The sequence below is a fragment of the Hyperolius riggenbachi genome, chromosome 5, assembly GCF_040937935.1.
Source record: "Hyperolius riggenbachi isolate aHypRig1 chromosome 5, aHypRig1.pri, whole genome shotgun sequence".
NCBI lineage: Eukaryota > Metazoa > Chordata > Amphibia > Anura > Hyperoliidae > Hyperolius > Hyperolius riggenbachi.
This window is the reverse complement of record NC_090650.1, coordinates 264,685,829-264,699,265: the sequence shown is the minus strand read 5'-3', so window position 1 is coordinate 264,699,265 and position 13,437 is coordinate 264,685,829. Positions and strand designations below refer to the sequence as shown.

At 42.3% G+C, this 13,437-nt stretch overlaps 1 protein-coding gene across 3 annotated transcripts in view; it reads right to left on the bottom strand.

Moving 5' to 3' along the window:
* The window catches only part of LOC137518702 (uncharacterized), a 268,697-nt gene that overhangs the window by 213,303 nt on the left and 41,957 nt on the right, over positions 1-13,437 (bottom strand). For 2 of the 3 annotated variants that reach the window (XM_068236883.1, XM_068236884.1), the window contains exons 8-9: positions 12,355-12,618; positions 7,247-7,442 (exon numbers count right to left, since the gene is read on the bottom strand). In XM_068236883.1, the coding sequence (XP_068092984.1) occupies positions 7,247-7,442; positions 12,355-12,618 (460 nt within the window). The remainder of the gene's footprint in view (positions 1-7,246; positions 7,443-12,354; positions 12,619-13,437) is intronic. The other variant, XM_068236885.1, reaches the window with a different exon arrangement.

Below are 13,437 nucleotides of genomic sequence, written 5' to 3'. Positions count from 1 at the left end.
CACCTGAAAATCGTAATGTGGGCAGCAGGCACCTGAAAATCGTAATGTGGGCAGCAGGCACCTGAAAATCGTAATGTGGGCAGCAGACACCAGAAAATCATAATATGGGCAGCAGACACCTGAAAACCGTAATGTGGGCAGCAGGCACCTGAAAATCGTAATGTGGGCAGCAGACACCAGAAAATCATAATATGGGCAGCAGACACCTGAAAATCACAATGTGGGCAGCAGATACCTGAAAATCGTAATGTGGGCAGCAGACACCTGAAAATTGTAATGTGGGCAGCAGACACCAGAAAATCGCAATGTGGGCAGCAGACACCAGAAAATCGCAATGTGGGCAGCAGTGACCAGAAAATCGTAATGTGGGCAGCAGACACCAGAAAATCGCAATGTGGGCAGCAGACACCAGAAAATCATAATGTGGGCAGAGTTCACCAGAAAATCGTAATGTGGGCAGAGTTCACCAGAAAATCGTAATGTGGGCACCAGTCACCAGAAAATCGTAACGTGAGCAGCAGTCACCAGAAAATTGTAATGTGGACAGCATTCACCAGACAATCGTAATGTGGGCAGCGTTCACCAGAATATCGTAATGTGGGACAGAAAATCGTATTGTGGGCAGCGTTCACCAGAAAATTGTAACATGGACAGCATTCACCAGACAATCGTAACGTGGGCAGTGTTCACCAGAAAATCGTAATGTGGGCCAGAAAATCGTAATGTGGGCAGCGTTCACCAGAAAATCGTAACGTGGACAGCATTCACCAGACAATCGTAACGTGGGCAGTGTTCACCAGAAAATCGTAATGTGGGCCAGAAAATCGTAATGTGGGCAGAGTTCACCAGAAAATCGCAATGTGGGCATCAGTCACCAGAAAATCGCCATGTGGGCATCAGTCACCAGAAAATCCTAATGTGGGCAGTAGTCACCAGAATATCGTAATGTGGGCAGCAGTCACCAGAAAATCCTAATGTGGGCAGCAGTCAGTCACCAGAATATCATAATGTGGGCAGCACACACCAGAAAATCCTAATGTGGGCAGCAGTCACCAGAAAATCCTTATGTGGGCAGCAGTCACCAGAAAATCGCAATGTGGGCAGCAGTCACCAGAAAATCGCAATGTGGGCAGCAGTCACCAGAAAATTCTTATGTGGGCAGCAGTCACCAGAAAATCGCAATATGGGCAGCAGACACCTGAAAATCGCAATGTGGGCAGCAGACACCTGAAAATCGCAATGTGGGCAGCAGACACCTGAAAATCGTAATGTGGGCAGCAGACACCTGAAAATCGTAATGTGGGCAGCAGACACCTGAAAATCGCAATGTGGGCAGCAGACACCTGAAAATCGTAATGTGGGCAGCAGACACCTGAAAATCGTAATGTGGGCAGCAGACACCCGAAAATCGCAATGTGGGCAGCAGTGACCAGAAAATCGCAATGTGGGCAGCAGTGACCAGAAAATGGTAATGTGGGTAGCAGACACCTGAAAATCGCAATGTGGGCAGCAGTCACCAGAAAATCGTAATGTGGGCAGCAGACACCAGAAAATCGTAATGTGGGCAGCAGACACCAGAAAATCGCAATGTGGGCAGCAGACACCAGAAAATCATAATGTGGGCAGCAGACACCTGAAAATCGTAATGTGGGCAGCAGGCACCTGAAAATCGTAATGTGGGCAGCAGGCACCTGAAAATCGTAATGTGGGCAGCAGACACCAGAAAATCATAATATGGGCAGCAGACACCTGAAAACCGTAATGTGGGCAGCAGGCACCTGAAAATCGTAATGTGGGCAGCAGACACCAGAAAATCATAATATGGGCAGCAGACACCTGAAAATCACAATGTGGGCAGCAGATACCTGAAAATCGTAATGTGGGCAGCAGACACCTGAAAATTGTAATGTGGGCAGCAGACACCAGAAAATCGCAATGTGGGCAGCAGACACCAGAAAATCGCAATGTGGGCAGCAGTGACCAGAAAATCGTAATGTGGGCAGCAGACACCAGAAAATCGCAATGTGGGCAGCAGACACCAGAAAATCATAATGTGTGCAGCAGTGACCAGAAAATCGTAATGTGGGCAGCAGACACCTGAAAATCCCAATGTAGGCAGCAGACTCTAGAAAAAAATGCACCTGTGAACAAAAAACAATTCACTTACCTGACAGAAGTCTTCTCCTCTCCCGGCATCTGGCTCGCAGCTCCCTGAGTCCTCCTGCAGCACATCTCCCGCGCTGACAGGCAGAGTGCAGGGCTACGGCAAGATGGCTGCCGAAGCCCTGTACTAGAGACACAAATAGTCTCCAGTGCAGGGCTTCTTCGGCGGCCATCTTGCCGTAGCCCTGCTCTGCCTGCCGGAGACTATGCAGGCTGCTGGAGCGGGGCTGCGGGGAATGAACTGGCGCAGCGTCTATTAGACTCTGCGGCCAGTTGAGCACCTTGCTGGGGGGTCCAGAGCAGCGCTCCCCCCACGCACAGTGAGCGGGTCCCAGAGCAGCCCCGGGCCCCCCTGCGGCTGAGGGGGTCGCATCCCCGGTAGGTACGCCGGTGAGTATAAGCCTAGGGCAGCTAATCATAAAATGGTCTACACATTTTCTACAGAACAGTAAAAAATGGCAGCGCTGTTGGTAGTCATTTCAGATGAAGCCTGCTTAGGATCGCTGCCAATTTTTCGCTGAGGAACTGTGGAGCTACAACAGCAACTTTGTGCCAGCACGCAAATAACAGAAAGCTTCCTATTTCAGATAATATAAGGACACTATGACCAGAAGGTAATGGAATCCCCCCCCCCCCCCTCTCCTGAAAAGTATAAGCAGTAATGTCAGCCTTTTGTTTAGGTGATGTTTGCTGTGGAAGGGACAGTAAGCTGTAGCAGTAGGGAGAGAAATTTAACACTGAACTGGATTGGAAAAGAAAAGAAAAGGGAAAAGTGACATCACTTCTGGCATCAGAGTATGTCAGCAATGAACTCTTCTATTCTCATTTGTATTTCCCTTTTGTCCTCATCATTCTTTTAAAGGGGAACTTCAGCCAAAAACAAACATACTGTCATTAAGTTACATTATTTATGTTAATTAGAATAGATAGGTAATATAATTTTTTACCCACCCTGTTTTAAAAGAACAGGCAAATGTTTGTGATTCATGGGGGCTGCCATCTTTGTCATGGGGGAAGCCATCTTTTTGGTTGAAAGGGGGTGACAGGGAGCATAAGACACAGTTCCAACTGTCCTTTGTCCTGATAACCCCTCCCAGCTGCATGCGCTAGGCTTCAAACGTCTAATTCAAAATGTAAAAGAAAAAAAATTGCACCAAAACAGCAAACAAGAACGACAACATCAGAAATCCCATCATGCTTTGCACAGCATCAGGGGAAAAATGCCCGGGCAGTTTTCTTCTGTGCAGCTAAAAATGAGGCTTGTATAAGAGAAACAAAGTTCTGATGCTGTGAAACTGTTAAAGAAACACCAGGCCTTTTCAGTGCTGCTGAGTCGATTTTTAGTCTGGAGGTTCACTTTAATGTGCATTACTACATTTAAATGCATTTGTTAGATGTTTGTTGATTTATTGCAATGTTTTTCCCTTTTCTGTTATCTTTTAGAAGGTCAAAGATCACTGAGTGCTAACAAGAGATTCAAACCCAGGCCAGTAGTGTAGACATGGCTATGGTCTGCAGGTGTTGCCAAACCGAATGTATAAAAAAGTATGTGTATCCTTTACTTTCAGTCATTTGGCTTGATTTATGTTTTACCTATACTCCTTTGCATCTGCTACATAAAGCACACACAACCCTTTCAGTCACTTTTATGAGTGAAGGTATGGCTGTATATAATAATACAAATATCAAAGCATGAACAGGCAAATGGAAGTACGTGGAGAAAAGAGAATCTCATATACTTAAAGGACAACTATCAAAATTTACTGAAATTCTATTCTAAAACACCACATATATTTCTAGTATTTACAATTAGTAATACAAATAATTTTTTTTTCACTTATTCATAACTTATGTGAAGAAAATATGACATTTACAGAGAACAGTTTTCTCTGTGGGCATGTAACAATTGGTGTCAGTAAGAACAGATTTTCTGATTATTGGTGATCTGCAGTATCACCAATAATACAGATACTATACCTGATTATGTGGTGATCTGCAGAATCACCAAAAATGCAAGTATAGCGAGACACAGGACAACCAGACATATAGATGTTTGGTGCAACAGTAATACAGATAGAGATACCAACTCCCCCAGAGAAGCTGGTAGAGGGAGATATCTCTATAGAACACAGGGATCAGCACTCCAGCAAGCTGGAGACGCAGATGAACAGTGAACTAGAGGAGCGGGTGGTGCACAGTAAGACAACGTATACTGATCACCCGTGGAGCGGGTGATTCAGACTGTACTGCAGAAGGCGATCACCTGAGGGGCAGGAGATCAAGACTGTACTGCAGCTCCTAATCACCTGAGGAGCAGGTGATGAGGACAGTACTGTAGTTACTAGTCACCTGAGGAGCAGGTGATTAACCACCCTGGCGTTCTATGAAGATCGCCAGGGCGGCTGCGGGAGGGTTTTTTTTAAATAAAAAAAAAAACTATTTCATGCAGCCAACTGAAAGTTGGCTGCATGAAAGCCCACTAGAGGGCGCTCCGGAGGCGTTCTTCTGATCGCCTCCGGCGGCCAGAAGTAACACGGAAGGCCGCAATGAGCGGCCTTCCGTGTTTTGCTTACTTCGTCGCCATGGCGACGAGCGGAGTGAGTTCATGGACGTCAGCCGACGTCCTGACGTCAGCCGCCTCCGATCCAGCCCTTAGCGCTGGCCGGAACTATTTGTTCCGGCTGCGCAGGGCTCAGGCGGCTGGGGGGACCCTTTTTTCGCCGCTGCTAGCGGCGGATCGCCGCAGAGCGGCGGCGATCAGGCAGCACACGCGGCTGGCAAAGTTCCGGCTGCGTGTGCTGCTTTTTATTTCAACAAAATCGGCCCAGCAGGGCCTGAGCGGCAGCCATCGGCGGTGATGGACGAGCTGAGCTCGTCCATACCGCTAAGATGGTTAAGACTGTACTGCAGCTACTGGTCACCTGAGGAGCAGGTGATTAAGACTGTACTGCAGCTACTGGTCACCTGAGGAGCAGGTGATTAAGACTGTACTGCAGCTATTGGTCACCTGAGGAGCAGGTGATTAAGCTGTCCAGAGAATACCTCACCAGGGACTAGGCTCACTGGTGAGGGCAGGAGAGTCAGACAAGCAGATTCGGCAACAAACGGAGAGATACTGTACAAAGACAGAAGGCTTAAATCAGAGTAGTGTTCAGGCTGAGTCAGCAACAGGATCAGATAGGCAGAAGCACAGAATCAGTAAGCAGAAGAGTAGTGAAGGCTAGCAGAAGGTCATAACAAATAATACAATTCAATTAGTACTTTAGCTATCAACAGAATCTGACTAAGTGTGGATCCCCAGCTCCTGCTGGTTCTAGAACACTTTGGGATCTGGCTAAGGTCTCAGTGCTAACACGTAGCATTTGCAACAGCAGACGAGGAGCTACTGACAGGAAGGTCCTATATATACTGAGAGCGCCCCACAGCGCCGCCCCAGTCACTCAGCCAATCAGGAACACTGCTGGAGTCAGCTGACTGGCCGATCAGCTGACTTCCCTTCTATTCGCATAAAGGTCCTGTCGCCTGGCGCGCGCGCATAGCCCTCAGTCTATGTGCAACTGAAGGACCAGGCAAAACTCCACCATGTAACTGCGCAGCGAAGGCCGCCAGCTGAGACACGGAGACAGCCGCCATGTCGCTCACCGCTGCGGCGGCATCTCCGCTATCTATTACAGGGCATTACTATTAAAGACTGTAGCCAGCACATCCGGCATACAGAGACAGTCCTTACTGGCTGTAATCCTGTGACAGAAATGTCTTCAGAATGACAGAAAGCTAAGGCGTGGGCAGAAATAAACAGTAAATCATAGGTATGTGGAGTTTACAGAATGACAGTTTATTTGATAATTGTCCTATAATCTCTATAATCAAGAATCTACACACTTATGGTCTTGGAGTTGTCAATCAGTATATGCATGATTACTAATAACAAATCAAATCAAAGATAACTTTATTGACATGATGACCAATATTCATGCAGGTATTGCCAAAGCAAGGGGAAAAGGGGGGCATGAAAGGAAGTGGGGTAGGGGGACAATGGCTAAGCAGTCTGTGGACATTTTAGATTCACAGTTCCGTTATGCCCCTCTCAGTCTCACATTTTTGCAAGGTCATTTCATTTTTACATAAAAAATTACATTTGTTTGCCTGACAGTACATAGTACAATACAGTGGATGTATGTAAAATACACATTTTCTAAAACTAAGGGCTTTAAAGAGACCCTGAGCAGTAAACAAAATGAAATTTGGTCTTACCTGGGGCTTTCTCTAGCCCCCCCATAGCCCACGAGGTCCCCCGGTATCCTCTTCTGCCCCTCCTTGGTCCTGCAGGCTGCTCCAGTAATTGGCAACTTCAGGTAAAGTCACAAGTGCGCACCCCCGCCGAGTGCATGTCACGTCATCATGCCGGTCACCTTAAGTGTCCTGCACATGCACGGTTCTCTAAACACTGAACAACGCATGCTTACAGTGACCGGCGTGATGACTTCACCCTAAGTTGCTTGTTACCGGAGCAGCCTGTGGGAATAAGGAAAAGCAGAAGAGGATGTCGGGGGACTTTGCAGGCTACGGGGGACTGGAGGAAGCCCCAGGTAAGTTCCTTTTTTTACTGCTCAGGGTCCCTTAAAAAAAATTAAAATGTTTTCTTATGCCCACTGACTTCAGTGCATTTGGTGAAAATTAGTTTTCTCACCCATATACTTTTGTGAATGTGCTCATTTTTGTGAAATTTTTTGTGTGTAAATGATGGAGAAACAAGCATTGCTGTATATGTTCTTCAGTAATTAAGAAATGCATGATCTAATTAGGTTCAAATATACCATAGAAAAAGGGAAAACTTGGAATTGTAGGCATCTCCTTTTTGCCTTCCCCAGTTATCTTACATAATACAGTTCTCATGCATCAAACTGTTTCATGACTTTGCAACGAAAACAGCTCCAGTTGGGTCCTGGACATACCAAAGGTCTATTTGAATACGTCCTTGGTGATTCAAACATTGATGCTCTTTCAAGAATACTGGGGTGTCAAATGCATATAAATCCCACCATTATTAGTTTCATGTATGCACCCAGTGGGTTAAGATTACCTTGAGAGTAACTGAAAAGAAGGCCAGATTGGTAATGATGACATGATTGTTTACATCTTGTTAATGGGTTTTGAACATCCTTTCCATTGTCTGGTTTCTTCTCATCATGACTGGTATAGGTGAGAAATTCTTGTGGCAGCTGAACAAAAAAGTCATATTCCTTCTGCTCATTTACATGGAGTGGAAGTTTGATAATCTACAGAAAAGTAAAAAAAAAAAAAAACATAATTTAATAAGTGAGGAAGATAGAAAATAGAAACAGTGCAAAAGTAAATTACTAAAGCTAAAAGCATTGACAAACAATGATGGCATAATCGAACATCTGGTGAAATGGAGAGAAGTTATTTTAAAAAATATTCTGTGCACCTGATTGGATCATTGAAGTGACCAGAAAGAGTTTTCTATTGCTTTTCTCCCCTCCAGTATTTGTTTACAGCTAACAGAGTTAACAATTAAGTGAAGATTCCATGGAGCATGTTCACGAAAGTTGGTAAAGTTGCCATGTGTAGGGTGCGCACTGCAACTTTACTATTATTTATGCTGACAAGGTAGCAAGTGTTGCACAATTAGTGAGTGTTGCTACTTCTGTTGGGCGTGTTACTCTAACAATGCTTGCATTAACTAGGTAAAGCACGTCACTCAATTTTAGCTGTTGAATCAGTTTTAGTGAAAAGCAGCCCTTATTCCTTATCATTAGCCAATATTTCTGTGTCTGTCATGTGTAAAGCCCTGTTACAGGGTTCATTTGATCTTAAAGAGAAACCGTGACCAAGAATTGAACTTCATCCCAATCAGTAGCTGCTACCCCCTTTTACATGATAAATCTATTCCTTTTCACAAACAGATCATCGGTGGGCTCTGTATGGCTGATATTGTGGTGAAACCCCTCCACAGAAAACTGTGAGGACCATGGTCCTGGCAGTTTCCTGTCTGTAAACCTTGTTGCATTGTGGGAAATAGCTGTTTACAGCTGTTTCCCACAGCCAGAAAAGCAAGCAGCAGTTACTTTTAGTGACATCACCTGCCAGCAGTAAAAATGTCACCATGTGATAAATGTCAGAATGTAAATCAGGGAGAGAAAAACTTAGACAATGGGCAAACCCTGACTAAATCATTTATACATAATTATTGTAAAAATGATGCACTTTTTTTTATTACATCATTTTCACTGGAGTTCCTCTTTAATGTTCCTCATCCTACTTTTAAACAATTATTTTAGTCCTTTATTATTCTAGTTTACTACTGATGATATTTTCTGTAATTATCTCCATCTCTACTTCATTTTCTTCTGCCTGCCTCTTTTAGTGTCAGGCTGAGCAGTGCTCCATGTGTGGACCTAAAAAAAGCCTCTGCCTCATCTCCAGGTGGCTACAAAGCCTAATTCTAGATCTAGAGGAAATGTTAGCGTATCACAAATGAAGCAATAATAAAAGCACAGGTGCATCATTTCCTTTCCTAAATACAAGAGTGCGCCTTCATAGCCTTACAAAAAAAGATTGATATGAACGTTTGAACTTTTTAAGACAAATAAGTTTGCCTTACATTTATTATAGTTCCTTTTGCAACAATATCAGGTCACAAGAAGTGTTACGATATTAGATTGAAAATATATTTGGTGATTTGAAAACCCTGTCTTGACTATAGTGGTAACAGCGGAGACTCAATCTGTAAAACATTTTCAGTATAGAACTGATTTGAGCCCCACTGAGCAAGTAGCATAACAATACTATGCGGGGGTGTCACACGGTGACTCTAATGGTGGCCATACATGGTACAATTTTTTCATCCAATCTTACCATTTCTATGTAGTATAAAGGTACATTAAGTAAATATACTGAAAGGATAATTTAGGCAGTTCCCTTATATTACATAGAATTGGTAAGATTGGATGAAAAAATTGTACCATGTATGGCCACCATAAGTATGTTTTGTACAAAATTCCCCTGGTTGCAGGCAAATACACACATGCTGGTGCACACACACGCATGCACATGCACACAGACTTCATTTACTAGGGGTCAGCGGGGATGGGATTAGTGACAGCAGTCCAAGATGGAGACATTGACCCTTATCCAATTCACTTATTCTTCTACTTCTTCTCCTAGGAGTCAGTTTTTCATCTTGTGATTTTAATAACTTTTAACCTGCCTGGCGTTCTATTAAGATCGCCAGGCAGGCTGCGGGAGGGTTATTTTTAATAAAAAAAAAACTATTTCATGCAGCCAACTGAAAGTTGGCTGCATGAAAGCCCACTAGAGGGCGCTCCGGAGGCGTTCTTCCGATCGCCTCCGGCGCCCAGAATAAACAAGGAAGGCCGCAATGAGCGGCCTTCCTTGTTTTGCTTACATCATCGCCATAGCGACGAGCGGAGTGACGTCATCGACGTCAGCCGACGTCCTGACGTCAGCCGCCTCCGATCCAGCCCTTAGCGCTGGCCGGAACTTTTTGTTCCGGCTACGCTGGGCTTAGGCGGCTGGGGGGACCCTCTTTCGCCGCTGCTCGCGGCGGATCGCCGCAGAGCGGCGGCGATCAGGCAGCACACGCAGCTGGCAAAGTGCCGGCTGCGTGTGCTGCTTTTTATTTGAGCCAAATCGGCCCAGCAGGGCCTGAGCGGCAGGCTCCGGCGGTACTGGACGAGCTGAGCTCGTCCAGACCGCCCAGCAGGTTAAGCACTCTCCAACAAAAAAAGTACCAAAAAATAGGTAAAAAAGTACTGTCAAAATTATTCTCAGTATTTTCTTACTTGCTGGTGGCTTAAAATACATTTTACTGATAAGGTGAGAAAATATCACCAAGGAGAAAACTTAGGTGAAAAAGTGAATTGAATAATGACCCAAAGACATTTGAGTGCTTTAGTCAGTATGCATCAAAGGCTCCCTATGCACTCCCTATAAACACAGGAGGGTTCTGAGCATAGCAGGGCCCAGGGTATCTTATTAATCATCTCTCTATAGGAGTATATGCAGTGACCATGACCATGCATCCACCCACCCACCTGACCAAGCATACATGTGCCTCTTAAATGGAACAAAGGCTGGCCTGAAATCATGTGGACAGGCAGGTGTCATGACCCTATTGCAAAAAGTCAGGTGCCCATCCACCCACTTCATTAAACACTTGAAGAATATAATTTTCCCTCTTTCATGTTATTCATGTTCATGTGAATTTTTAGAATATATATATATATATATATATATATATATATATATATTTATATATATATATATATATATATATATATATATATATATACAGAGTATACAGTATATATACATTAAGATAAAAAAAATTATATATATATATATATATATATATATATAAATATACTAGCTGATGGCCCAGCATTGCCCGAGTATGTATAACACAATTACTCAACGACCCAGCTTGTGAGCTTTGCGGTCCTCAATAATTTGCATTGAAACAAAACAAATCAGATTGGCTGTGGCTCCACCCCTTTTCCTGAATTTGAACCCCAGTCCCCAATGACCAACTGTACCAGGTTTGAGGCTTGTGACTTGTGCCATTAACAGTGCAAGAATGGCAGCAATTAAATATTCCCCTTGAAAATCAATAGGTGAATTCTGATTGGGTTTTTTAGGCTCCACCCACTTTTCTGAATATTAATCCCGTCACCCAGTGACCAACTGTGCAGAGTTTGAGAACCCTACCATTAACCACTTAAGCCCTGGTCGTTTTCACTTTATGCATCCGCGCAATGTTCACCTCCCATTCATTAGCCTATAACTTTATCACTACTTATCACAATGAACTGATCTATATCTTGTTTTTTCCACCGCCAATTAGGCTTTCTTTGGGTGGTACATTTTGCTAAGAGCTACCTTACTGTAAATGCATTTTAACAGTAAGAATAAGAAAAAAACTGAAAACATTCATTATTTCTCAGGTTTCGGCCATTATAGTTTTAATGCCTCCATAATTAAAACCCATGTATTGTATTTGCCCATTTGTCCCAGTTATTACACCGTTTGAATTATGTCCCTATCACAATGTATGGCGACAATATTTTATTTGGAAATAAAAGAGCATTTTTCTGTTTTGCATCCATCACTATTTACAAACTTATAAAAACAAAAAAAAAATAGAAATATTTCATCTTTACATAGATATTTAAAAAGTTTAGACCCTTAGGTAAATATTTATGTTTTTTTTTATTGTAATGTTTTTTTTTTTATTATTAAACATTTTATGCGGGTATTTTTGGGAGGGTGGGATGTAAATAGTATTTGTTTTGGGTAAATATATGTGTATTTTTTTTTTTTACATTTAGATGTAGTTTTACTTTTTTTGTTTACATGACGTCACTCTAAGTGTACAATGTACCCTTAGAGGGACATAGGAGGCAGAAAAAGCGAAGCTTCCGAGAGAAGCTGTCGCTTTTTCTGCGAGGGAGAGGAATCAGTGATCCGGCACCATGGCCCGATTCATTGATTCCCGGGCTAACAATCCGCGGCTGATGGGCGCGTGCACATGCGCGATCGGCTGCGGGAGCGCACATGGCCTCCTTGACGTAGTTCTACGTCAAGGAGGACAAAGTGGTTAAGGGCCTGAGCCCACTAACGCAGTTGTGTGCAGTTGTGTCCGCTTTTCAGCAACACATCAATGTTACAGATGCTGAAAAGCGGACAGAAGCGGATACAACTGCGTTAGTGGGCTCAGGCCCTTACAGTGTAAGAATGGCTGCAGTTTACATTTTCCCATTGAAACTTGTATTTGCCTCTGCCCACTTTTGGTTATGGGGATAAAAAGCATCTTATATGTTATTCTAGGTAATGTACTATGTGTGTGCCAAATTTCATTCAAATCCATTAAGCCATTGTTGTGTGATTGATTAACAAACATCCAAACATCCAAACTTTTGCATTTACAATATTAGTGAGATATACTGTATATATATATATATATATATATATATATATATATATATATATATATATATACATATATATATATACATATATATATATATATATATATATATATATATATATATATATATATATATATATATATATATATATATATATATATATATATATATATATACTGTACATGTTATTATTATTAATTTTTTTTTTTATCTTCCGTACCTGAAAGTATAAGTTGCACAGCCAGTGATCCAAATCTGTCAGGATTAGATCTTCAATTTTATTAAATCGATTAATTTGTGAATCATAATGTCCTCTCAGAAGTGGACACCTATACTTTCCTTCTATCACATTGAGGTTGTTGTCACAGAGTGGGAAGATTCCCCACCCTACAGCTCTATCAATGTACGTATATTTTCCATGAAGTAGGTACAGTTCAAGGAGCAGAGTCATTCCAGACTTTATTTTCTTTTCAATCGGCAGCAGCTATAAAAATGTAAACAGGAAAGCGCTATTCAGTAATTAATGCAAGCTGAGAGCTCTATCCAAACCTACCCAGCTGGAAAATTATTGAAGAGGAGAGCCACACACATCAAAGGAAACTCAAAAAGCGTTTCTGTCATAAGTCCCAACATTGCTTGTGACAATCACTCAATTTTTATCATGCTTTATATCTCAAAGTTCTAAAACGGCTCCGCGTGTCCTTACATTTACTAACAGTTTTTAAAACGGGATTTACTTTCAAGATTCAGTATTTCTGTGAGACATAAGGAACCAATTATTGCAGGTATATGCTTATGAGGCATATGAAGGCAATACATTTATTCATTCTTAAATTAATCTTCATCATTTTCATTTTTATTCACATCATAGTCCTTCCTCTGTGTAGTTATTCATTTTATCATCACAATCAACAACAACAATAGCAACAACAACAATGTAAGTTTATTTCTGCAACAAAAACAGTGGAAGAAAACCATCTCCGTTTTTGGAAGCGGTATACTACCTTACAGGCATTATGAATATACATAGTCATATGCCTTACATTGATACAGACTAAAACAGAAGCATCTGTGGAATAGGACTGCAACCCTTTAGCGGCCCCTATTAAACCATTAGCGGTATCAAATTTCATTTAAAACAGACACATTTTTCTAAAACCACCAGAAGAAAGGCTAAAAGCATTATACACAAATTAGTCTCAAAGTATATTTTTATTAAAGTTAAATCTTTTTGGTTATGTGAGTTAATGAAACTTCAAACACTAATACACACACCAGTGACATCATGGAAATGTACATAGTT